This window comes from Hipposideros armiger, unplaced genomic scaffold (assembly GCF_001890085.2).
Source record: "Hipposideros armiger isolate ML-2016 unplaced genomic scaffold, ASM189008v1 scaffold_336, whole genome shotgun sequence".
NCBI lineage: Eukaryota > Metazoa > Chordata > Mammalia > Chiroptera > Hipposideridae > Hipposideros > Hipposideros armiger.
Window position 1 is genome coordinate 860,899 of NW_017731686.1, and position 27,742 is coordinate 888,640.

The following is a 27,742-nucleotide window of genomic DNA, read 5'->3' on the forward strand; positions in this document are numbered from 1 at the left end:
GTGTTCCCAGTACCTAAACCTGCCAGGAACATACACATATATAGTAGGTGCTCAATAAATATTTGGTGAATAAATGAAAAATTTGTAACCGTGAAACGCAGAACAGCGATCCCACTGCTGTTAGTAAAATACCATATAAACATCATACATCTGACCAAGGAAGATCTTCTCAATGAAAACCTGACATTCAAGAGCTTCCACTCTTTGTCCCCAACCTGCCATTCTAAACTTATCTCCAGCTACTTAAGATCACTGGAGACAAAACTGACAAAACTGAAGCTGTCCTACTTTTGGGGATATCATGAGAAGGTAGGGTTCTTTGGAAAAGGCAATAATACTGGGGAAAATAGAATGCAGCAAGAGAAGAGGAAAACCGAATATGAGATGGATTGACTCCATAACAGAAGCCACTGGCAGGAGTCTTCAGGAGCCGAGCAGGGCTGTGAGAACAGGACATGGTGAATGTCACTCATTCAAAGGGTCACCAGGAGTTAGAGCTGGCTCAATGGCACATAACACAGACAATTTTCAGATCACCTAAATTCCAGCTAGAAGAGATTATATGTTTATATATACAGTATGCATATATAAGTAAGTACATATTTATATGTTATTAAATTACTATGAAGGGCTATGGAGAAAAACAAATTAGAGAAGGGGAACATGGACTGCAAGCAGATTAAGGAAAGTTAAAGTTAGCTTCACTGAATAGAGACCCACAGGGGCTGAAGGGGCAAGCCATGTGGTTACCTGGGTGGAGAACACTCCAGGCAGAGGAGAGAGCAAGGCCAGAGTCCCCAAGGTGGGAGCAGGGCCTGTTTACATCTCTGTCCTGTTTACATCCTCAGCACCTGGCACTCTGCCTAGAACTTTCCCATCTAATCTTCCACCCACCTGTTTTCATTTACTTAAGGCCTACTATATGCCAGGAACTTAAATTCTATTAGAAGTCAAACCAAACCTCCAAATGTGAAAATTCCTAGAATTTATCTTTCAGTTTAATTATATCAAAATCTCAACCAATCTAAGGTTCAGCGTAATATGGTTGACCTTGACATCTTTCCTATAATCCCCTCTCCTGGCATTTCCATTTCACTTAATAACACACAGTGCTCCCAAGGCCCCTGCTCAAAATCTCACTCATTTTTGCTAAGCATAACACTATGTACATGCTGACTGTATATTCCAAAAAATATTCTAGTGTTGACCAGTCTAATTTTATACCTATTATCTTCCCCAAATCCCCCAAAAAATGTGTTGGCAAGAGAAAGGCAAAGTCACCTGCCATTCTCTCAAATCTTTGTCCCCAGAAGATTCAATATTTATTCAATAAGAGATGTAATGTACATATTTCTGACATTAAACTGTAGCATCCAAGGATAATTCTTCCTATAAAGAGGGCTCAAATGTAACTAGCATCAAGAAGCAAAAAGTCTAGTCACAAAATAATCATTGGATGTGAAATACAGTATGGGGATATAATCAATAATGTCGTATAAACTATGCACAGTGTCAGATGAGCACTAGGCTTATTGGGGGGATAACGTCTTAAGTTATATAAATGCCTAACCACTGAGCTGTACATCTGGAACTAATATAAAATAATAATGAATGTCAACTATAATATATATATATACATATATATATATATATATATGTGTATATATTCACGGGATATAAAGCACAGCATAGGGAATATAGTCAGTGGTATGTAACAGCTATGCATAGTGTCAGATGGGTAGTAGACTTGTTGGGGTTATCACTTTGTAAGGGGTGTAAATGTCTAATCATTATGTTGTTTTGTACACCTGAAAATAATAAAAATATCTCATAAAAATAAATAAATAAATAAATTTAAAAAAAGAAGCAAAAAGCCTACTTCTCCAGAGGCTGTTAGCTCACCTAGATCAATAACACCAATAGACAAATCCTAATCATCATCAAAAAATTCTCTTATTTGCACAAATGTGGTTTTCATACCAAATTCAAAATAAAGCTGATTAAAATTTAAATATATGTAAATGTAAATATCCATGTAATTGGATGCATCTTCACTTGTTTTCACAGTCAAGATCTTTTTTTATTTCTGTCACTTCAAGTTTTAAAAGACAGAAAGTTATAGGAGCCATCAGGCACACTGACAGGACCTGGACATCTATGTTGAAAAGTAACATGGGCCATAGAAAAGGTATCAGAGGAAGCTCTAGCAATTCCAAGGAGTACAGATATCAAGAAAAAGGCCCTCAAAAAAGGACAGGTTCTGCTGGGTGTTGCCATGGAAACCCAGGGAGAACTACGTATTACCCTGTAAAGATCAATAAACTAAAACCATTTGGGCAGCCGGGTGGCTCAGTTGGTTAGAGCGCAGGCTCATAACACCAAGGTTGCCAATTTGATCCCCGCATGGCCAAGGAGCTGCACCCTCCACAACTAGATTGAAGACAACTACTTGACTTGAGTTGATGGGTCCTGGAAAAACATACTGTTCCCCAATAAAATTTCTTAAAAAAAACAAACAAAAAAAATAAAACCCATTAGACTAAAAAGAGGGAATGAAAATTTAAAACTGAAAAATTCCCCTTAAGTACAAAAATTGACTCCAATTAACAATAAATAAAAGCTAAAATCTAGTAAGCTTCCATTTAATTCACTCTTCTGTTGTGTGGAGAAAAATCGGGTCTAATTACAACTCAGATTACATAAGGCTAAGTACAGCTTCACACATTTTTTGTTTCATTTTTTTTTATTTTATTGTTAGTTTCAGGTGTACAGAACAATGCAATAGTTATCCTTTTCACCCTTCACACATTTTTATCTCTTCATCCTACCTATAGCTCAGGACATCTTTACAACTTCCCAGGGAACTGTGATAACAACTACTGGTGTTCTTTGCCTCATTTGAGAGTGTTCTGGGATTAACAGCAATATTGATAGCATTGACAGTAACAGGAGAAAGTGACTTCTGTTAAAATAGTATCATTTATTAACTTGACTTCATCAGCTTCTCCCCACCATGGTACCTCATCTTCTGACCCCCCTTTTTTCCTATTCATTGTTCCATCCCTGTTCCAATTATTCAAGCTCTATTTCTCAGTATCCTACTGGCTGTTCCCAATCACTCATCCAGCCCTGTCCATCTGCCCTCCACTGCGTCTCTCGTGTCCACCTCTTCTTTTTCTATCCATGTCATTTTTATCCAGCAAATTCTTACTCAATCTAAGGCCCAGCCCCAATATTCATTCCTTTCCACAGTTTTCACTGATCTCGGCAGAAACTCCAGGATGTGTTTCCCCTTTTATATTTCATCCCCTAAAGCTATTTTCACATATAATAGCCGTTTTTTAATATGTCTGTCACCCTGTTGGGAATGTAAACTTCTTCGGGACCTTGATTATTTCTCATTTATTGCCCTACTTCAGCACCAACCACAGCAGCACATTCATAGCAGTCACTTCCTCAGTGAGTTTTGAATTGTTTTTTTGCATTGTTTTAACTCTTCAATTGCTATCTTTTCACGTTTTTATCTTAATTCCATCGCTTCCAACCAGACTAAAGAATCATTAAAAACAAATGCTGTGTTTTTACATTTTATATTTCTCTTAGGATTTGGCTTTAAATACAGACACTTAAATGTTTGTTAACTGAACCACTTCACCGTCTTGCCTTCCCCAACAGACTCAAAATTCAATATCTTTCTTTTCACTTTGCTCGTGGGGAAAACAGCCTCTAAGGAGAAACTGGTACACAGGAAGCTGCACACTGGAGCTCAGCTGAGGGACAAGGAACCCCGTTACTAATGGTATAGATTTTATTCCACTATGACCCAGGCCACTGACAAACATGGTCAAGCTCTAGATGCGTTAGAAACCAGCAAGATTGGGAACACAGTTAAAGCACATCAGGGCTGATAAGTTAACGAGGAACAATGCCTGCTGATAAAAATCTGCAATATTTGTTCTTTATACCAAGGTGGATAAGTAACATTGGTTTTAAGAAAAACTATTGCAAAACAGTTCCAGGGCCGTACAACGCAAATTTGGAATAGAATTCATGATTTTAAGCCCTGAACCCAGGTCACAATTTTTGAAAAATGAAACATCCATAAACCACCCTTAGTTGTGCCTTTGGTTTAAACAATGATTGGCCCAAGCTGCGATGGTGAATTGGGCAAAAACCCACTGAAGTTAGAAAGAAAAACATTAAATCCTACACATGCTTCAAAATTCTTGCTCATTCCACCCTCCCAGCTCCTTCAGAATGTGGAAAACTGTGACTATCTTTGGGACAAGGAAGCAGCAAGCAAAAAGGGGCATGGTCCCAGATGGGTAAAATGAGCAAACTTGCAATAAAAGGAAACGGGGCTTCTTTCACTGATTCTCAGATGTGGTTGGTCTCCTGCTAGTGTCCAGTGTCATAGACTTAAAGTGGGAGAATCTGGAGAAGCTGGTGCTATTAATAGGAAATGCCTCATTTTCCCTAAGCAAGGCTGGCCTTCCTCTCCACTCCTTCAACTCGCTCCTCCCTATTTTTTTTTTTTCCTCTTGAAATCTGAGTTACCCTTAGAGAGCAGGCTAAGAAACGCTAGCTGGAAACACACACACACACACACACACACACACACACACACACACACACACACACCACCCTTCCTAGCCTATAACCTAGCGGGCGACCGTTTCTTTCCTCTCACACTAAGCTGTCTCCAACACAATTCTATCCACAATAGAGATGGTGTCTTATCTCCATCTGATGCCTCTAATAATATTATGCCTTATTTCCTAATTTGTTCAGAACTCGGGCTGGGGAGAAGGGATCTCTTTATGGGATCTCTTCAGAGAAGTCACCAATTTATATAACTCACCAAGGAATATTCATGAGAAACACATTAACTCTGAAGCCAAATAAATTGGTTCCACTGAATAAACTCTCTCATCCAGAGCTCTAAGTGATTTCGTTAAGCTGGGTTTAGAGAATGTACTTGCCTTAGGGTCCCCAAGTGAAAACATTAATTAATGAAAAAGGTCCACCTTTCATTTGTCAGGTCTTACAAGCATAAATGCCTTCTTTCTATACTTAATATTTATATTCAACAGTTTAAATGTGTATTTCTTGTTCTCTACTCATTGTAAGGCTTCTAAAAAAAAATTGTCCTAAGTTACAACATTTACATCCAATAGAGCTAATTATGCCCTTAACATGCTTTTAGAAAGTGAATATCAGATTGTGCTGAATAAAAACATTTTCCACTGCTCTATGAGATAGTCAGTGTACAGTGCCTCCAGTATTACACCATTAATTTTTATAGCCTCTCCCTAAGTTTCCTAAAGATAGGTACACTGTATTATCCTTTTGCACCAGTGCAGGAACTGAGGCTCAACAGCTACACTGAAGTCCAGCAGGAAGCACCGTGGGAGCTGGACTCAGAGTGGCGCTCTCCCTCATCACCACACAAGCTGCCTCCTGGGAACCACGCACCAGACTCCAGTTTCCCCCGGGGCTCACGGCATGCTGTTCTAGGGTTTCACAGTGAATTTTTGTTGTGTGTAGCCCTAAGAAGATAAAAAATGAATTCAAGCACAGCAAAGCAGTGACTAGGGCCCAATTTTCTTACTGACATCACTATGCCATTCTAAGCTGGCATTCATAAATACAAAAAACAAAAAACAGAAAGACATAGTTTTTATACTGGTTAAGATCTTAGAGAGTTAAAAAATCTCTTACTGGGGCCAGCCGAGTGGCATGTTGGTTAAGAACTGGCTTGGGACACCAGAGGGCCCCGGTTCAGATCCCACATATGAGGGCCAGTGACACTGCCCTCTACACCTAAGATGCTGAACAACAGCTCAACCTGGAGCTGGGCTGCTGTGAGTCGCCAGCAATGGCGTAGACTGCAGCCTGTGTGGCAGTGGGTTGCCATGGGCTACCGTGTGTAGCCAGCAGCCACCGTGAGCGGCTGTCCAGAAGCCGGCGACTGATCTGCCTCACCCGGGAAGAGCGCAATGATGGTGCCAACTTGGGCCAGTGAAGCAACGTCCTCCACAACTAGACTGAAGAACAAAAGGACAGCAACTTGTCTGTTCCCCTTCCCCCAATTCCCCAATAAAAATCTTTAAAAAATATATAAATAAAAAAATAAAAATAATCTGATAACATAAATTTTACTGGATATGCTTGTATAACAATCATAAAAAGATGTGCCAGGAAAAATGACCAGGAAATGTTCTATTGACTAGATTTGTAGGATATAATACATTCAACTAAAGGGGAGAGTAGGGGTTTTAAAGGAAAAAATACTTCAAATTTTTTCTTTAATCATACTCTCCGCATTTCTTACTTGTAGTAACAAAAAAGCATTTGGTTTCCCCCTCAGATTATTTCATAAGATTTTTAACATCGCAACCATAATCTCCCCTTTGATGTCCCCACATTTCTTCCTAACAATAGAAAATTCAAAGTGAAGGGCTTACTCTTTGGCAACCTCTGAGCTAATTTCCAGTCTTTTTTTTTTTTTTTAAGATTTTTTATTGGGCAATTGGGGGATGGGAACAGCGCTGGGCAATTGGGGGAAGGGGAACAGACAAGTTGCTGTCCTTTTGTTCTTCATTCAATCTAGTTGTGGAGGACGTTGCTTCACTGGCCCAAGTTGGCACCATCATTGCACTCTTCCCAGGAGAGGCACATCAGTCGCCGGCTTCTGGATGGCCACTCACTGCGGCTGCTGGCCGCTCACGCTGGCTGCTGGCTACACACGGTAGTGCATGGCAACCCACTGCAGCAGGGGCTATAGCCTACGCCGTCGCCGGCAACTCATGGCAGCCCAGCTCCAGGTTGAGCTGTTGTTCAGCATCTTAGCTGTAGAGGGCAGAGTCACTGGCCCTCATATGTGGGATCCGAACTGGGGCCCTCTGGCATCTCAAGCCAGCTCTTAACCAACGCGCCACTTGGCCGACCCTCCAGCCCTTTTTATGTATAGGAACATAAAGGCTGGAAGAGGTTCACTAGCTCGCCCCAGATTGCAGAGCTTGGATTTAAATCCTGGTTTTTCTGACTTCTGAGCCTGAATTCTTACCATCCTGACTCCACATGGTGCCACAGTTAATCCAGGCAGAAGCACCGCAGCCCTGTTCTCTAGCACCTTTCCAGAACTTAAACCCTTCCTAACTTGTTCAGGCCCTCAAATCTTTCCTGTCCTGTGTCTCATTGAATCTAATTTTGTTAGGTTGCCGTAATTGATTTAACCTACAACTACCTGAAACAAGGTTATACCTAGCATAGTGCTTTTCACATACTAGTTGATAAATATTTTGTTTGGTTTACAATTATTTACATCTCAAATAACATATTTGCTTTCTAATAAAGGTCTTCAAAATCTTTCTCTAATTAGCGTCTAATGGCTGGAATCTGCATACTACACAGACAAGGTAGAGGGGATGAGGCCCTTTAAATGCCATGGAAACACTCAGTATCTTCCAAACACCCATCAAGTTAAGGGAACGGGGGAGGAAACAAACCACATACCTGCATTTGGACTCCCCTGAGCAATAAACACTCCATGAGCTGTCTATTGCACTCACAGCTGTACCCCTATCACTCATCCCAGAGCCTGAAAAGCAGCTTTCCAAGAAATGCTTGATCAAATGGATGGATGGATGAACAGACAAATGGATGAATAAATGGAAATGAGTTATTTTAAAGTTGGCCACTTGGTTATGCACTATATATTTAAATGTCTATTTTTTTATCCAAAGGCATATTAAGAGATCTATTTTATTGTAAAATTTAGATCTGTTAGACCCCAATTTAAAATATTTTCTACCTTTAGCAAGTCTATAATCACCTATAAATTAACTATATATCATATTCATTTATTGGAAATAACTTTTCATTTTATACGAATTTGCCTTACATCATAAACAGCTACAATATAAATAAATGCTTCTTTCAAATTTACTTTGCTAAAAAACCCTTTATACATCTTCAAACAATGAGAAAGAACATTCTACTAAAAGAAATACAAGTGTAAAAATCAAAGGTAGGTTCAACGTGACCACTCAAAGGTCAAGTTGGCATTATATATTTCCGATTCTAAGTGGGCAAGGCAGATTGCCACATCATGTGATACAACTAAAAGAACGTTTCTGTTTGCTCAACATTAGAATTTATTTTCTGTTCAGTAAACTGTGAGGTTTCTGCACTAAATACATTTTAATAAATGAAAAAAATTAACATGCTGAATCAAAGCAGAAACCATGCTTTTTATGGAGTAAAAAGGCAAATGTTTATGAGAATTCAGGAAACATAAAATTTGTTTTTACTATTTTTTTTGTTTACTAAAATGTGAGAGCGAGTTACGAAATTACGACCATTGAAGAGGCCATCACACAACGTTCTAATTCCTATATCTGTTTATCTATGAGGCTCAGTCTGCTAGCCCTGTGGAAGATTCTAGAATAGTAAGTAATAATAATCATAATAGTCATTACATTTAGAAACAAGATGTTCCTTTTTCTGGTCAAAATAATAAAACTTCCCAGAGAAGTTGAACATTCAAATTTCAAATTGTTTCCTTTGGTATCAGTCATAACTCTTCTTCCTGGCAAGCTTTCTTTTTTCCCCATAAAGCAACCTCAATCCAAAGTATTAACAACCATTGCAAATAAAATCTCAAACTAGAGCAGACTCGTCTAGTGAGAATGGCTTTGGAAGGTGAAGAAAAGCACTCCTTGGAGCAGTAGTCAATTCACAGGTCTCCTGTGCCCCTGCTGTCACCAAGGTGTGTGACCTGAGCTACGCCTTCCTCTCAGACCTCAGGTGTGCACTCAGCAAAGTCGGGGCACTACATGGTCCATTCAATGCACCCCAGTTGTCAGGGGGCAACAAGGCAACAAGGTTCTGCCTGGTCTTTGTCTGCATAGCCTGTCGGCCAGGGCGCAATGGCAGCTTCACTACAACCCGAGGCAAGGCTAAAACAGAGCCCGAAGTGGGGTGCACGCAGATATAAAAGCTCCTCACAGGGGCAGGGTGAGGACAAAGGTGGCTGTGCTGTCTCTTTCAATCTAAACCATCAGAGAAAACATGATAATAAAGGAAATAATTAACCAAAATAGAATCTTCACCCGACCACATATTATGGTTCCCTCAAAGTTGCCCTGTGACCCTTACTTAACCTTTGGAGCCTCAGATTTCTCCTATATTCAACAGGAGTTTGGAGCAGGTGGTCTCTAAAGTTCTTCCTAAAAAGAAATTCTTTAATTGTATATCTTATATGTCTAATCCTCATCAGGTCCTGTCTCACTAAAGTCATCCTCTTCCATTTCTTCGGAAAGTCCACGGAAGGCTCCATTTTGGAAGAGTCACAACCATGAAGCTCTACTTGGTGTGTCCATGGAAGTGAAAGAACTTGAAAAGCTCATCATTTTACTATTAACCAAGCAAATTCTTCTTTGTATCTCCTCAAGAGTAGTAAAATAAATGCAAATATGCAAATGTTTGAAAGGCAGCAACCCAAAAGGCCATTTTTACTAAAAGACTATTTGCCTGAAAAGAAAAGAAGAAATACAGGCTATCTGGAGACCTGGAACACTATGAGGGAGTGTGTGTGTGTGGGGGGGGGGGGGGGGGTCAGATATTCAGAATTGGCACTGTATTTTGAGATATATTCTTTATGTCTGTTGACTTATTTTGCAACCAAGAACTGGACGCTTCACAATTAAAGAACCCTGTTCTGCACACAATGAAACTCACGTTTTTCTTTCTGTTTCCTAATGCACTCAACTTTTCATAAATAGCTCATTTGTGACTCAGTTATCACTAGGCCCTTCCAGAGTACACAAAGCAAAAGCTGCTCTTCTAATGCAATATAAATAAAGATAAGTGTCTGCCCTACAATATGCTGTGCCTCTTTCTGGTAATTCGCTCTGAAATAATAAACTTTTATTTAGGTCCAAAGGGCAAGAAAGTCAGACCCACCATACATGATCTCCTGCTGCTCTGTGGGCAGTACCAGAGCCCATCCTGACAAAACTATCATTCATCTGCAGTGAAATGAAAAAAACAGAAATAATGCAGCGAGTTTTTTAAAAGCTAAAACTGTTCAATTTATAGGTCTGTGTTTATCCTCAGACCATATCCTTCCTACATTTAGCTCTTAAATTAAAGAGCCTCTCTTTATAGGATGATGGGGACAGCACAGTTAGTAACGTTTATTAGGAAAAAATAAAACTGGGCCACTGTGTTGATCTCCCCAACTCTTTTTTTTTAATTTTACTGATCCAGCATAAAATCTAAATGCCTGCAAAGTAATCTCCCGAAAAAGTATGAAAGTTGCTATTCATGTATAAAGATTAATCATAATTTACCAAGAGTTATACAGTCCACAGAGTTAGGCTACCTTGAAGTAGGAAAGACGATGACAGTCTCCACCAACAAACGATGAAAACAGAATGTACAGCCTGAAAGTTGAGTATGAACCTAGATACCTAGAAGTTCTTCCATCAGTTAGATTTGTAACACAAATCAATATGAACGGAATAAATAATGCTAGTGGCTTGGTGGATGCACAGAGCACACCAGTGTTAGCAAAATGGCAAAATTCATATAGCTTTGAAAGTTGGACTACAAGAGCGGGCGTCTAATGGCATACTAAGCAAATAGGAAGCTGCCACAGCCACCAGAAGGACAAACATACAGAAATTCATGTGACTGGATCTCAAACTTGCCTCAAATCAACAGCTTTCTACTGTCTTGATTAAATGTCACAATGCAAAATATCCATACGTTAAGTAAAATTATGTTTTCAGGTAACAGGAAGAAAAACGCAGCACCATTTATTTTTCTTGTTAAGGAATTGTCATTTAAGCATCATCCTGGAGTATTCATAATAGAATTCAGGTTTATAAGATGCAAGCAAGGTGAGAAATGTGTGTTTCTAAAAACTAAAAATCTCAAGAAGGAAAAACAGAAATGACGTGCTTCTATCTCATTTAATGGAAGAGCTAGGATTTAAATTGTTTAAAGGCAGAAACTGTGTTAAATTTTGAAGCAATGTTGGTGGTGGCTACTAGTAGAATCCAACCATATTCAGGATTGTTTTTATGTCTGCATTTATAATTTTAAAGAGCCAAGAAGGGGAGTTGATGAATTTCTGTTAAAAGCCATTCCTATGTTCCATGGTAACAACATGTGGTAAATATTTATTTACAGCGTTTAATAAACCATCCATTTAAATGAAATCAACAAAAAGGAAGTATATATAGATATGTGATTCAGAGACTGAAGTTAATCTTAAAATGTAATAAAATATGGAGAGTATCCCAAAAATATTTTTTTTTAATCATGTACCCAAAAGGATACCTGGTCCCTTTACACACTGCTGTCCCGCTGGCTCTGCCCTTGTGTTTGAGGTGGCCCTTAATGGCAACTGAGGACCAGGGCACCGGTGGCAAGTTACCCACCTATCTCACTCGCCACCTCATTCCTTCCTGGACTGCTGTATGTGGAGTCCCTCTCTCCTCTCTTTGAGCACACCACATGAGCCCTCCCCTCCTTAAATCCCAGTTCAGTATTCACAGCGTCTATTAAACAAACAAATGAAAAACACCTGACTTGCAGATACCTTTCTCTGATTCTGCAAACCCACAGCATTTACGCACTCGGTAGGGTATAGCATTGAACAAACATCGGATGACAGATATAAGTATTTTCTCTAGGATTGGATCAGGGATAATCCGGGATAACACAGGATATAAATATCATTCATCACCTATTTTGGAAAAATTACAGCCAGTAATTCCATGATGTGAAATATTTCTGCAGAAACAAAGCCTCACAACTAGAATTTCACCTTCACTCAAAACAAACCATTACCTGTGGTTAATGGCCCAGAGCAGTGACAATGCCTTCAAGGAGCAGAACCAGCCTGAACACTTGGTCCGGAAATTTTATTCAACTGCAGAGCAATGAGCACACACCACTGACTCACCTAATCTAATTAAACGTTCCCAAGGCTCTAAATTCGGTGTGTCACAAGCAAAGCCACTGAATACCCACCCAGAAGTTGTTGCCTACCCAATTATTCCCATTTCTCCCTAAAGTTTTATTATTAGAGTATGTCTTTGAGAACTGGTGGAGACAAAATGATGAAGTGGCCTTTCCAACTCAAAGAGCAGGGCTGAGGCCCTGAGAGTCCAGGGTGCTCCTTACCCTTCCTTCACTGTGCCCTCCATTACCCAGTAGGCTTAATTGTTTTGCGTCCTCCCGCCTCTTTGATGCACTCTGATGTGAACTTTTCCTCCTCACCTGGGGCAATAGCCAGAGGGGATATGGAGACGGGGAGGAATTGTTTGAAGGCAGTTAGAAGTGACAGAATGTCTGCAGGCTTTGAGACAAAAGTCCCTAAAAAGGTAACATCTGAAGACCCAACCTTTCCCATCAAGGCCTTCAAGAAGCATCTCTTACTGTCCTCATTATCACGTACCTAACATACTCTTCAACATACTGCAATTGTCTTTCCCTTCCATCCTCAAAACATTTAATATTTCACTTTTAAAACCTGTCTTTTTTAATAGAAGGAATACCCTGAGCTTCCAAAGGGATTTTTTTTAATTATACTTTTAGTCATATTGAGAAATACTTCCTCTAACTTCATTCTTTGAGGGACACATATCATAAATATATATACATATATAATATATATATATTAGTGATTTCCAGATACAATTAAGTACATGTGCAGTTGAGAATGACAGGGAATAAAAACTGGCATTCCAGCACCCCCAAAAATATACTGTTAACTGCGACTGAAAGGCTATTTCCTGGAGAGAACTGTAGGTCCTTATAGAACGAAATATAAAACAGAGACAGCTCCTCAATGTCATCTGCACAGATTGTCTCTGATGTTCCTAGCACTGGACTAAATGATGCAAGGAGAAAGAGAGGCAGGTCTTTTCTTCAAGGGCTGTCTTAGCTTGGGCTGTATAACAACTACCACAGACAGGAGGGCTTAAACAACAAGCATTTATGTCCCAGTTCTGGAGGCTAAGAAGTCCAAGGTCAAGGTGCTGGCAGACCTGGTATCTGATGACAGCCCGCTGTCTGGCTTGAAGATGGCTGTCTTCTCATTGTGTCCTCACAGAGCAGAGAGCAAAGAAGCAAGCTCTCTCTGGACTCTTATAAGGGCACTAATTCCATTCATGAAAGCTCCACCCCAATGACCGCATCTAACCCTAATGACCGCCCAAAGGCCCCACCCCCAATACCGTCTCACTGGGGTCAGGTAGAGTTTCAATGTATGAATTTGGGAGAGACGCAAACATTCAGTCCATAACAGAAGCCCAGCGTCAGTGAGAAAGACACTTTAGACACTAAAGCTTACAGTCCGTGAGATCAGTGCCATGGCAGCCATCTACCAAGTACACTGGGAGCACAGAAGAGGGAGAAATGAATTCTGCTTAGGGAAGGAACACAGAAAAAGTCCCAAGGAAGAAAGGATACTTCAACTAAATACTGAAAAAAGAGCAGGAGTTGACTAAGAAGATACTGGGGGAGGGAATTCTTTAAACAAAAGAACAACTCTCTAAAAAAATCCCTCCCTCTCCCTCTCCCTCTCCTTTTCCCTCTCCCTCCTCTCCNCTCCCTCCTCTCCCTCCTCTCCCTCCTCTCCCTCTCCCTCTCCCTCTCCCTCTCCCTCTCCCTCTCTCTGTTGCTTGGAAAGAATACAACCAACCTACCAATTTTAATCAAAGCTAAACTAGACTCTTAATTACTGTTGAAGTGTCTCCAAAAGTTATTTGTTTTCAGTGCATCTTCAAAAGTGACCTACTGAATTTGCAGAGGCAGCAGAATTTTTACAACAGTAACAATACTAGGATGAAACTTAATGGTTTTACTTAATGGATTACCTTTATGGCCAAGAGCCCACTAAAGTCCCTGGGAAGCTCTATTTGCTGCCCCAAGCTTACATTTCATTAAGTGCTTTTTTATTTTAATGTAAATTGATAAAAATTCAAAAGCTATGCATTTACTTTTAAACTAAACCATTCTCCGTAAATCGCTGAATACTTTACATGAACAATAAGAGATTTAGGAGATGATTTGTTATTCTTACCTCCATGGGAAAAGCTTTGAAATTAACTGTGTGCTCAGAACCACGCTGGTTTTCTCTTCCCCAATGAAATCTAACTTCATACAGTTCAAATTCATGCCCTTGAGGCAATGGACCTCCCGATAGAACTGAAAAAGAAAATAAACTCTACTTAATTACCTCTCAAACATATTAATCAACACAGCAATATAAACACTGGGGACATGTTTTGTCAAAAAAACTCTCATTAGTTCTATAGAGTAAATTCATATAGCAAAATGAGAAATACATCACAATTGTGAGATGAATTCACACTATGTGGGTTTGGCTGAAATTCTTATACTGGCCATTCAGATACAGTAGAAGTGCAAACAATCTAAAATACCTGGTAATGATATGTATTACATTTAACTTTAACTTTGTTAACTTTAGACAGAGAAAACAAACGCAATAGCTACACTCTGAGACATAAATTTAGAACTGATCAGAAGACAAGAATATGGTATAAGTCTCAGATTGACCAATAATTTAGTATAGGCCTTATCAATAAATTAAACATTTACAGATCATCAGTTTGTACTAGTAGGCCTTCCATTTAGAGAACAGATGTAAGCTAACAAAATTATCCATGAAGAGAATTATTAAGCCAATCTGATTTTTCTACAATGAAATCACACTTAAAAAGCAATTTACCATTCAGTGTCACATAAATGCGAACAAAATAAAATTGTGATAAAATATTAACAATACTTAAAATATTAACATTAGTTCTACAGGACCCTGTCTCTATTTCTCATTTCTGGATATGACCCAAAACTTTGTTACAAACAAGGGCACTCTAAAGGATAATGAAAAATAAATTTGTACAAGAACCTGCCTTGAAGCAATAAAATACTTTCCTTAGTTAAACATTCCCCGATATCATATGGAGAACCTTGAAATAAAGTTTATTACGATGGCCAATTTCAACACAAATAAAGGTTGTTTGCATTGTCCCTGTAAAAACTGTTCATTCTAAATAGGACCGGGTAAGAATTATGGGTTCTTTTTCAGTCAAGGAGCTGACAAAATTCACCCCATCCCCACAGAAGTGGTCTCTCTCCAACAGATGAGTGTTCACACTTGAATTGCTGTTGTGGAGGAAGTAACAGTGTCCAAACTGCTCTCTGGAGGAACAGTTTTATTGTCCATCCTTATTCTAATACTCAAAGAAGAGAATCGGAACAGCAATATTTGGTTGGTTCTTCATCTAATAACTTGTTTTGAAAGGAATTTAAGGCTGTTTATATCAAGGTACATAAAATACAGCTAGAAAGCATAAATTACAAAGAAGAGCAAAAGGGGGGGGGAAGACAGGAATAAAATAGATGGAGAAATTGAGGCTATCACAAAAACAAATGTCCCAAAGTCCTTGCAAACTGTGCCTTACAAATTGGCTTCTAAGCTTTCTACCATCTCAAAGAAGACAAAGAGCATCGGTAGCAAAAGGCAATTTTACCAGAGGGTAAGGGGGGAGGGAGGTGGTAGATGAGGGTAAAGGGGATCAAATATATGGTGATGGAAGAACTGACTCTGGGTGATGAACACACAATGTGATATATAGATGATGTATTACAGAATTGTACACTTGAAACCTACGTAATTTTACTAACCACTGTCACCCCAATACACTAAAAAAAATAATAATAATAAATAAATATATATATAGATATAGATATATCTATATCTATATCTATATATATATATATCTTCCCCCAAAGCCTCTTCATCATGTATACTCAGAACACACACACACACACACATACACACACACACACACACACACACACACACAATTTCTGAAACTGCTACAGAGCGGTCTACTGGTACTTTCTTAACAAAAATTAATGTTACAACTGATGTTGACAGTGATTTCAGGGGACCAAAAAGAGATCCATGTTTCAAAAATATATTCCCCACCCAATCAATGCCTAGTATTTCTTTAACAGGAATGAAGCCTTTAGTTTAAAACGGGGTTAGAATTTACGTTCTAAAGAGCCTGGAAATTCCAGCTCCACAGATCTATGTCTCAGTAGGGAGAAGTTCAAGGCTCACAGGGACCCATTTAATCATCCCTTCAACAAGCATTTTTTATCACCTACATTGCACCAGGCACTGTATTAAGCACTTAAGACACACCTATTTTGGCAAAACAGACAGAATTCCATGGTTTCGTGGATCTTACATTCTATTAAATGAAAATAAGCACAAAGAAGGGAAGCATTTTGCCCAGGCCTGGACCCCAGGGAGAGGTGACAAATAGGCAGCTTTCAGCCAGCAATCAGCTGCTGGGTACCTTTCACTTTTGCTGCTGAAGACTAACCCAAAGTTAAACCACACTAAAATTACGTGGCTGTACAAAGCCATAAAAAAATGACAAAATAGGGCCGGCCGAGTGGCTCATTGGTTAAAAGTTGGCTTGGGAGCGCAAGCTCTGAGCAGCAGGACCGCTGGTTCAGATCCCACATGGGCCAGTGATGCTGCGCCCTCTACAGCTAAGATGGTGAACAACAGCTCAGCCTGAAGCTGGGCTGCTGTGAGTCACCGGTGACGGCGTAGGCATCAGTGGAGCTGCCGTGGGCTACCGTGAGCTGCTGTGAGCAGCCGTCCAAAGGCCAGCAACTGATCTGCCTCTCCCGGGAAGAGCGCAATGATCACAACAGCAACAAGGGCCAGTGAAGCGATGTCCTCCACAACTAGACTGAAGATCAAAAGGACAGCAACTTATCTGTTCCCCTTCCTCAATTCCCCAATGCTGTTCCCTCCCCCAATTCCCCAATAAAATCTTAAAAAATAAAAATGACAAAATACTGAATTCAGGATTTTATGCGGTGCCAGGTAAAAGCATTACCTGTTCATCCCCCAAGAATGATTGTGTTTATAGACTAAATATAAACAGTAGTTCTGTTTTACTCATTTCGCAACATCCTCTTAACGCATTATTCTGACTTTTCATAGCTTTCTTTTTAAGTAAGGAAACCACTCATACCAAAAGGTATATACTTTTCCTAACATTTATGATTATCAAACTTCGCTGAGTTATATTTTGTCAGTAGATGGCAGGTTTATTAGTTGTGATGTCATTAAGCTCAATAAAATTACAATGAAACAATATGAAACTCGTACTGATGATATGCTTCGTTTCTTTAGAATGACAAACTTGTGAAAAGAATATAAAATCAACTGATGTCATTACTTCTGCATCCATTTTCTTTAATGCCCTTTAATAGAAATGGCCATTATGCTTATGAGAGATAAAAAGAAATCCTTCTGCAAAATTTGGAACCCCATAAAGACATGATATATGTATATTTTCCTAAATCTATCTGAGCTTCTCTAATCCTGTGCTGAAGACAAATTTGGCAGATGGTGAACAGGCTGCTGTTAATCAAGGCTTATTCCCCCGCATTTCATTTGAGTTCAACATACGTTTCAAGATGGACTCCATGCCCAGCCCTGTGCTGACCACCCAAAAATGATATCGTCTCAGTGCTGGTAAGGCATTCTCAGTGCTTACGGAGCTGAATTTAATAGTTTAAATAAATTGCATTAGGAGAGTAAGGGGAAGGATACAAGGTACTAGGAGGGTACTCAGCAAGGGTCAAGGCAAAACCAAGGGGCATCAGAAAATCAGGGAACTTTCGGAGGAGATGACAGCTAAGTAGAGCCTTGAAGAGTAAGCTAAGAGAAGTGAGAAAGTACATTCCAGCAGAGAGAATGAGAAAGTACATTCCAGCAGAGAGAAGAGGCGGAGGAAGGCTCAAGAGATGGGAAACAGCTTGAGAGTGTTCCAAGAGAATAAGGGCACAGGTTAGCAACGGCCAAAGCCAGGTCTTAAGACGTTAGCATCAGGAGAGGACCTGCAGCCCATGCTCGGGGGCTGGAGTTTAGCAAGGAGGCAATCATCAATGATTTCTAGGCAGGAGGCTAATATTTTTGCACTTGAAGATATGACTTGCATGTCTGCATGGAAGGTGGGCCAGCAAAGGGCAAGCGTAACTGGTTAGAGAGCTGCTCTCAAAGCCCAGGCAAAGATGGGAAGGCCAGTGATGGAGCCTGGCGGAGCCACATCTCCAGTGGGGAGGGAGACCACAGCCAGTGGCCCCGATGTACCCCCGAAGGATCCAAAGGCCCAAACAGGTCATTCTCAATATGTTTAAGGATTTTATATCCTGTTTAACTTTTAAGGAATCCAAAATGTATTCACGAAACATTCCAAAAATAGTAGTTCTTTTTTGACATTTGATGTTTTAAAAGCAGAAATCAATTCTTTTTATTGTCTCCAGCTTTTAACCTACAGCTTTATTTTGTATTAGAGAATAAATATAGGAGCGTCCAGTTAGTTCAGGTGGTTAGAGCGCAGGCTCATAACTCCAAGGTTGCCGGTTCAATTCCCACACGGGCCAAGGAGCTGCGCCCTCCACAACTAGATTAAAGACAACTACTTGACTTGGAGCTGATGGGTCCTGGAAAAACACACTGTTTCCCAATAAAGTTTTTAAACAAAGAATAAATATCATCAACAATATGGAGACAAGGCAAGTTAAGCTGGATCTACACAAGCAAAATGAACCAGATTAAGGCAACTGGGCCACAGTCTAGATAACTGAAATCCCCTAAAGTTAACTAATAACAAATATAATCATAAAAAATTCAAGCCCGACATTTCATATAAATAAATAATACATAGTCTCTTCTTAAGTGAAAATAGTTTTAAGGTACTTTTGACGACTTCATCTTGAAATCAGCAAGGTTGCCAAGGAACACTATGAAGAGTTGTCATTTTTTTAAAGTATGATTAATAATAATAATCTAGCCTAAAATTACATTGAGAATCCTAAAAGACGCAGAAATAAAATTTTCTAATTAAGGTTTTTATAATAAGTTACAGTGGAGGGCACAAATGACCTATCTTGATTAGCAATTTCTCCCATACCGATGGCCCATTAAAAATGGCATTACCCTTAACACACTGCTGGTCATCGGACGGAATGACATTCTGTTGCACAAGCTTGGGCAGTCTCACACTTTTTCACAACTTAAGTGTCAAACCACTCAGGTGGGAATCTATACTTGTATTTTTATACTTAAGCTACTTTTTATAAGTATGTTCCATTTTACTTTGTCTGTGTACACTAAATTAAGATTACCGCAGCACAGTGATTCATGCGTCCCACAGAGAAATTAATGATATATGTGGCAGCCTTAATAAAATTCTCCCTGCTCAGGGAGATAACAGGACCAACCGCCTGGTCCAGTCACACCCGGAATGCGAATCTTGGCTCAACTCCACGTTAGGAGATACTCTGCCACCTTGAAATATGCTCAGAGCAGAGGGAGACCAGTGACAGGATCCAATCCATGGTCCAGTCCTAGGGGCTCCACCCCAGCCCATCCCTCCTCTCCCCTGGTCCACATAACCAGTACTGAAACTCTGCAGGTGGCATCTCTGACATCACTCTGTCATCCCTTCCTTTCCACTGACACTGCCAACACAATAGCTGCAATCTTGGTTAACTGAGTCTCACCCAATAACCTTCAAACTGACTCCCAGTTTCTCTCAGATCCCCTCTTATGCAGTGCTGCCAGGTCAATTTTCCTAAATCAACATGCTATTTACAACTTTATCCTACAGAAAAAAAAAAGTTATTTATACTCTATACTTGATTCAAGGTCCCTCATGAATTTGCTCCAACATAACCTCTCCATTATATTTTCTGTTAACCTCATTTAACATGAATGACACTTTCCTTCCAGATGTACTTAAGGATGTGCCTTTCCCTGCACGCCCTCTAAACCTTCCCATAGCCACAGCCATGTCTTTTTTGCACAACTGCCCTCTCTTCCCACACATCCCGGGCTCCTGGATCCAAATGCACTTCACCCTGCAAGGACCACTGCAAATGTCATTTCCTCCACAAATCCTTTCCGAATAATCCCAAGCTAAAATAATCTCCCCCCATACACCTGTCTTTCACAACCTACCACTGTAACCTCCTGGAGGGCCAGCATGGGATGTGGTCCTCACTGACCTTATCCAAGGCATGGACTACCTTGCATAAGGTAAAACAAGGACTGCCAACTGCACCTTGTGGACCAGTTGAAGGCAGTGAATGTGTGTGTTTGGTTCACAGGTCCACATCTCCAGCTTTTTCTGACACGTTAACCATCTGCCAAACTGGGCATGCTCTCTGCAGTTTGCTGGTTTCCCACAGTCCCCACCAGTTCCTACGGCTTCCCAACACTATAAAGCAGATAAAGCAGAGGGTCAATAGCTATTTACAATAACTACAAATGGCTGCTCTCATTTGTAATACCTGTCTAGTTCTCAAAGACAAGTGAGTTTGTAATTCCTATAGTCAATGATCAATAAATAAGTATTAATGAATGAAGGAATATCATATGAGGAACAGTTGAAGGAACTAATATATCTGAAAAGGAAAATGGCAACTTCATGATACAGCAATGGTAGTCAATATTTTAAAAGATGTCATTTGAAAGCACAATTATATTTGTTCTGGTAGGCCCAGAATCCCAAAATAGAAACAATGAGGGAGCTCACAAAACTTTTTTATCTTTGGAATTACTCAAAAGCAGAATGGATTTCCTCAGTGAGGAATAAATTTCCTCTCCTGACCTGATCAAGCTGAGAACGCCCAGCTGCTTACCAGAGGATCCGAGACAGGAAGCTGCACAGGCTGCCCCAGGGGCCCATTCCACTCAGGGAACCTGTGACTGCAGCCCCTTGCCTAAACTCATTTGTGTTTTATTGGAAAACAGCACACTGAAGAAAGTACCAAATTGTATGCATGCACTGGTTATGGGGTGCATGTTGTACAAGAGAAGCGGGTTGAAGAGGAAACCTTGAGAAATCCCACTATTTAAGGATAATGGAGAATGAAGACCTGGCAGAGAAAAGTCCATCAAAATTAAGAACAAATATCAGGAGGTCATGTGTCAGAGACCAACAGGAGCCAAGAGTTTTCAAAAATTCCATTTCAAATGCAGCAGAATTAAAATATTTTAAGAATTTTAAAATAGGCCGATCGAGTGGCTCAGTTGGTTAAGAGTTAGCTTAAGAGCACGAACTCTGAACAGGGCCACCGGTTCGATTCCCACATGGGTTAGTGGCGTTACACCTGAGCTGAGCTGTCACTGAGCTGCCAGCAGGTGGTAGGATGGCTCAGCTGGTGTAACAACAAGATTGCTTATTCAATGGTGGGCTATGCCCACCTGCAACGAAGACTGAACCCGGCACCTTGAGCTGAGCTGCCGCCCTGATGGCTCAGTAGATAGAGGGTGTGCTCTTAACAACAAGGCTGCCGGGTTCGACTCCCGCATGGGATGGTGGCTACGCCCACCCGCAACTAAGATTGAACATAGCACCTTGAGCTTAGAGGCCACGAGCTGCCGACGGGAAGCCAGATGGCGACTGGCGCCCTCCACAACGAAGATTGAAGAACAACTTGGCTGGTCCCCCTCCCCAATTCCCCAACACTGTTGCCCTCCTCCAATTCCCAATAAAATCTTTAAAAAAAAAAATTAAATGTCCATTTGATTGTGGAATGAGAAAATCATCATTGACCTCGGTTTGGAAATTTTCATAGTGGGGGGGAGGCTTCATGCAATTATATGTAAGAATTATATCATTAGGATTATGTTAAAAGCTTTAATTTTTAATAGGTATAAGCATTTAAATTATGCTATAATTTTTGTAACTCTTCCTGGTAATTCTTTGTTATTGTTTAATATAAACAAAGCAAAAAACAAAATAACAGAAAGAAAACACAAAGCAGCCCAGGCCACTGACAGCCTCCGTGAGGCCTAACGTTTCAGTGGAGTGGTGTGTATGAAGTGAGTTTAATTTCTAAAAGAAAAAATTGTGCTTACTCTATAATTTTTTTTTTAATGACAGCATCCAAGAAAACTTCAATGTATAAGGTCTCACAGTTAAGTTCGCAAACTTGTTGCAACGATGTTGCTAACTTTTTTTTATATCAGAGGGATTATTCATTATGAATTTGTACCAACTGGACAAATTGTTAACCAAGTTTACTATTTGGAAGTGCTGAAAAGGCTGCGTGAAAAAGTTAGACAACCTGAACTTTTTGCCAACAATTCACTGCTCTTACATCACAACAATGCACCAGCTCACACGGCACTGTCTGTGAGGGAGTTTTTAGCCAGTAAACAAATAACTGTATTGGAACACCCTCCCTAAGTCACCTGATCTGGCCCCAATGACTTCTTTCTTTACCTGAAGATGAAGGAAATGTTGAAAAGAAGATATTTTGGTAACATTCAGGACATCAAGGATAATATGATGACAGCTCTGATGGCCATTCCAGAAAAAGAGTTCCAAAATTGCTTTGAGGGGTGGACTAGGTGCTGGCATCAGTGCATAGCTTCCCAAGGGGAGTACTTGGCAGGTGACTATAGTGATATTCAGCAATGAGGTATGTAGCTTTTTCTAGGATGAGTTTGCAAACATAATTGCCCAACCTCGTGTATTATTAAGTGAAAGAAGCCAATCTGAAAAGGCTACTTAATATATGATTCCAATATATGACATTCTGGAAAAGGCAAAACTGTGGAAACAGTAAAAAGATCAGTGATTGCCAGCGGTTGGGGAGAGAGAGGGATGAACAGGCAGAGCACAAAGGATTTTTAGGGCAGTGAAACTACTCTGTATGATGCTACAATAGTGGATACACATCATTATACATTTGTCCAAACCCACAGAATGCACACCAAGAGTGAACCCTAAGGTAAACTACAGACTTGAGCTGACGATGACATGTCAATGCAGGTTCACCAACTGTAATAAACATACCACTCTGGTTACACTCTCTTGTCTGTGGTCAATAGCCAGCTGCTGACAGCCAGCAGTGAGGCCCCACGCACCCTCCTCCAGAGAAACTGATAAAACCTATGAAGATTCTTCCAATATCATGGCCAGGTCCTCACCTAATCCCATTACTGTGACAGCCACCAGACCTTAATTCCTGCCCAGGTGCACAGAGCTTCTAATCCACTTTTTAGACCCATTCCTAAGTATGAACAAAGAACCAAAGATCACTGGACATTTGAGGAAAACCTCCAATAATAAAAGAGAGAGGCCAAAACAAATAGAAGGAACACAGAACAAACAGAGATATGCAGTGAAAAGAAAAACAGTGATACAGAAAAGCACGGAGAAAGGTTCTGAATTCATGAAATACTGGAAGCTGTATTTTAAAAATTAAAATAATTCACAGAATAAGCACAACTTTTTAGAAAATAAAAATTTAAGAACAGAAGTTAGAAGTCCAATAGAAAATCTGAAAGATATAAGATGAAGAAATCTACAGAAAGTAGAAGAAAAAGACAAAGAAAAAAGGTTACTGAAATAAAAAAAAGAACAAAAAACTTATTGATGAAATTATATAAGAAAATTTCTGAGAAAAAGAAGAACATTTCTGAGAAATTTCTGAGAAATCCTGATTGAAAAGGTCCACCTCGTCCTCAGCACAGAGAGTGAAAAAAAAAAAAAAAAACCCACCAAGGCATATGGCTGTAAAATTTCAAAGCAACAGCAATAAAGAGGAAATCATAAAAGCTTCTAGAGAGGGAAAAGGGTCACATAAAAGGGTTGAAAAGCAGGGTGGCACTAGATCTTTTAGCTGCAGCACTGGAGGCCGGAGGTGATGCAGCAGTGAAATCAAGTAAGTATCTGAGGGACGATACTTCCAGCCTGAACTGCTTCGCACAGGCGAACTCCAGTCAGCTGTGAGGTGTATTAAGACACTTGTAGACACAAAAGGTATCCAAATGTTTACCCTCACACGCCCTTTTTCTCAGAAGTTACTGGAAAATGAACTGCGTAACAGGGAATAAACCTAGAAACTCTAGCACACTGAGTATTAATGTAAATAAAAATCATAATTTAAGTATGCAGGGACAATAGAGGAGCAAAACCACAAGGGGAGGAGGGCAATACAAAAACTAGCCTCATTTTCTATAGTAGGGAGTTTGTAGATATCTTAAATAACAAAGCATGACAGTATAAACATGTTATTAAGAAGTATGGAGGTGACAGCAGGAGAAACAGCTGAGTTGAAAATGCTTGTCACCAGAGCAAAAAGTTTTTGGTGGGAGGGTGGGGTGTACCCAGAGGCAGAAAGAAATATAGTAACAGTCAACTGTTTAAGTTATGTTTATATTCTATTTTGATCAAGATAAAACGTGAATTAAATTAATGAATAACAGGGTGTTCAGGTCTTGCAAACTATTCCTATGAGAAGCTTAAATATCCTAGAAAAAAAACTAAACTGGTCCAGACATGGTATTTTTTGTTGTTGTTGTTACTTTTTTTTAACTTTGGAGAAACAATGAAGAAGAAATTATTACAGTGCCGGAAAGGAGTAAGTCCTCCCCAGAAACACAGGTCTGGAGCATGTGTATCCAAATGAGGCCTAGACGGACAGACAGACAGCTCCTCCTCAGTGACTGGGGTGGAGGATGTAGGAGCATCAACAGGCAAAAAAAACCACGTGAGGAAGAAACATACCTGCGGTTAGAGGGCCAAGACAATGCTTGATAGTCTTTTCTGGGGGTGAGGTAGGAGGCCGAGGGAAATTGTGAGTGTTTGGGAAGGTACCAGAAGAAAATGTTAACTTCAATTTGATCAAGCAAGCTTGATCTTAGAGCAGGAATTGACACACGTTGTCTTAATTGACAGTATTTGTACTCGGTCATTCCTCCGTGCTCCCATAAAACTTCCTAACACTTATCATACCATATTTACAACAATACTTTGAAAAGGATTGTGTTTTCCCTAAACTATGAATTCTCAAGAACCATCTTATCCATTTGTATTCAGCCAACACTGACTCGCCATAGTGACTGACACATGGTGAAATGTGTTTTCGTTATACAGACATACAAATATTTTATTTCCAGAAGTACAAAAGCATGTCAACATGCCAACACACGTTATTACCTTAAAATGTTTTTTATACACCAGAAGTCAGCATTCAATAACTTTACTGTATATTTAAAAAATAATACATAATGTCCCATTATATATAACCTCCCCAAAAAATTCTGATTTAAGCTCAAATTTACATCTGAAGCTGTCTCTTCAACTAAGTACACATAAAACCTAGAATCTGATTGGGTGACGCCCATACTTTGACTAAAGTCAGAATAGCAGGGAAGACTACATGAATCTGCTACTATCACATGGATTTCAAATTAAAGCTCAGGAATATTCACAATGAATAAAAAAAGTCCAGAGTTGGTAATTAGTATCTGCCCTGCCTACTAAAATAACCCTAAAATTTTTATGGCTTGAAACATCAATCTTATTGATCCAGAATTAATTTGAGCACAGTTGGTCGCTGTTTACTAAGCACTTCCTAACATTTCAACATATTCTAATTTTCCATTCTTTCTAAAAGGAAAATAATAGTTATTATTCACTATGAAAAGCATAATATTAATGCTAACTTTTAAAATCCTGCTTTCCTCTTCATTACATTTAAGCCAAAAACAAATTTTCTTAGTAATTATCCAATACCTTTTCCACACAACATTTCAAATCCATCTCAAATAGGTTCAGAGGGAGAAGGGGAGTTAAAAATGATTTTTAATTAAAGCAAGAGCTTTGTTTGCCATTTCAATTTTTTGCTGAGTTTAGAGGGTGTTTTTGATTGCTATTAGTTAAAATTCTTGTCATATTAATATAGGAGAGAAAATGAACTTGAAAAGTCTATTATGAATGCCCAATAATGTCAATAAATCCTAATGTCTAGTTTTACAATGCAGTAAAACAGAGAATTATAATTATCTAAATGATTTAAGCTAATCAACAATTTAGGACAAAATGCAGATTGGTACACCTGCATATACCTTTCCACAAACTCCACAAAGTATGCATTGATGAACTGATTGTTAGAGTAACATCATGCAACGTAAAACAACCAAACTGACATCTTCATAAATTCAGCCTTTCAAAAATGTTTCAGAAAATAATTCCCAAAATGCATTTTATAATATATAAAGGTATCCTGACAATGGAGCTGTGTTAGTTCTACTTATAAGGTTGTACAAGCTAAATGAGAGTTCAGTAGTTCCCAGATGACTTCGAGTCTACAAGAGCACACAAAAGCATCTCGCTGAATACCTGATTTTGACTTCAGGATAACCTGAATAGTATGTCCATCGTTGGTGACTTCGCAGTCCCGGCAGACCACATAATTTGGCGAGAGGCGGACATCCAGCAGTGAGGGGTCATATCTAGCTTCTCTTGAATTCAGGTTAATGGGAGACTGGTATTCCCCATTAGCATCAGGAAACACCAAGCCCCACTCAACACCTAACGACAAAATGAAGCAAATTTAAAACAGGTTAAAAAAAGTTACAGTAACATTTAACATGTAAGAATGAGTTTAAACACTGTTTATGACCCTTGACATTATTAAGAGGGTTATGACTCCGATCTCTCTACAGATAAAATGTGGTCAGGGTGTGAATTTTTGCATTCGCATTTTGCATGCTCCAATGTTATCAAATACCACATACAAAATCCTGGACTAACAAAATACTCTGTATTGATCCACATAGATGTAGTAATTGATGACGGGAGGAAATTCAGGTCATCTTTAAGTGACTAGAAAAAAGATAATGCCACAAAAATTTCCTCTGCTCATCATTTCAATTATGTGCAGTACTTGGCAAACATCTGTAACTCTCAACAGGCTCCGTGAGAGCCCAAATCCACAGACCTGAAGCAAGTGAGCAAACACCTCTTATCAGAAATGCAAGTATAGTATTTTGAAGTGTGCCTATGTCTCTATATACATACCTGTATTCATGCATATGTACTATTTCCATATTTTTAAATTAAAATTATAAATTCTACACTGTTTTCAATAGATGTAGTCAATATCAGCACCTGTGGTCAACTCTGTTAAAGAGACCTACATCTTCAGGGATAAATTTAGGAAACTAAACTTTTTAAAAAGTCAAGCCCGCTGAGTCAGCCTGAAATTAGGCCATGTCTGGAAAGAGTTGAGCCTTCTCAGGATCCTTCGGGAAAAGAGTAGAGGCAGAAATACTTTCTTCTACCAGTCTTCAGAGCAAACAAGAATTTAATACTTTCACGGACATGGTATTCTCGAGGCGGTGAGTACAACGTAACGCTGCTCTTCTTAGCTACTCCGAAGACAGAAATGTCACCGCCGCAGCTTTAAGGCTCGCCCTCCGGATGGAGGCAGGTGCCAACGGCTGCCCGGCAGGAAGGCCAGGCTCCCCAGCGCCAGAGCAGGCGGCGGGCCCGCCCGCTGTCCCCGGAGCGCCTCGCGTCCCGACCCCGGCCGGCCGGGGACTGGGAAGGCGACAGACACCCACGTGGGCAGGCGGGGCGCGGAGGGGCTCGGAGCGCGCGAGACCCGCGGGGCGCGGGACGCACGCGGCGCGCAGCCTCGGACGCGCTGTCCCGGGACCCCGGCCGCCCCGGCGCGCGGCGGGTTACCTTCCTCGTAGCCCCACTCCACGCCCTCCTCCTCTTCCTCCTCGTCTTCTTCCTTCTCCGGGAAGGCGACGGAATCTTCGATGAAGCTCAGGTCCGCCATGGGAAGG

General features: G+C 40.0%; 1 protein-coding gene across 1 annotated transcript in view; it reads right to left on the bottom strand.

The window, feature by feature from the left end:
- Positions 1-27,736, bottom strand: part of CA8 (carbonic anhydrase 8 (inactive)) — a 92,374-nt gene extending 64,638 nt beyond the window's left edge. The window contains exons 1-3 of the mRNA XM_019661129.1: positions 27,636-27,736; positions 26,286-26,477; positions 14,105-14,229 (exon numbers count right to left, since the gene is read on the bottom strand). Coding sequence (XP_019516674.1) covers positions 14,105-14,229; positions 26,286-26,477; positions 27,636-27,735 — 417 coding nt within the window. The 5' untranslated portion in view covers position 27,736. The remainder of the gene's footprint in view (positions 1-14,104; positions 14,230-26,285; positions 26,478-27,635) is intronic.
- Positions 27,737-27,742: the final 6 nt, after the last annotated feature.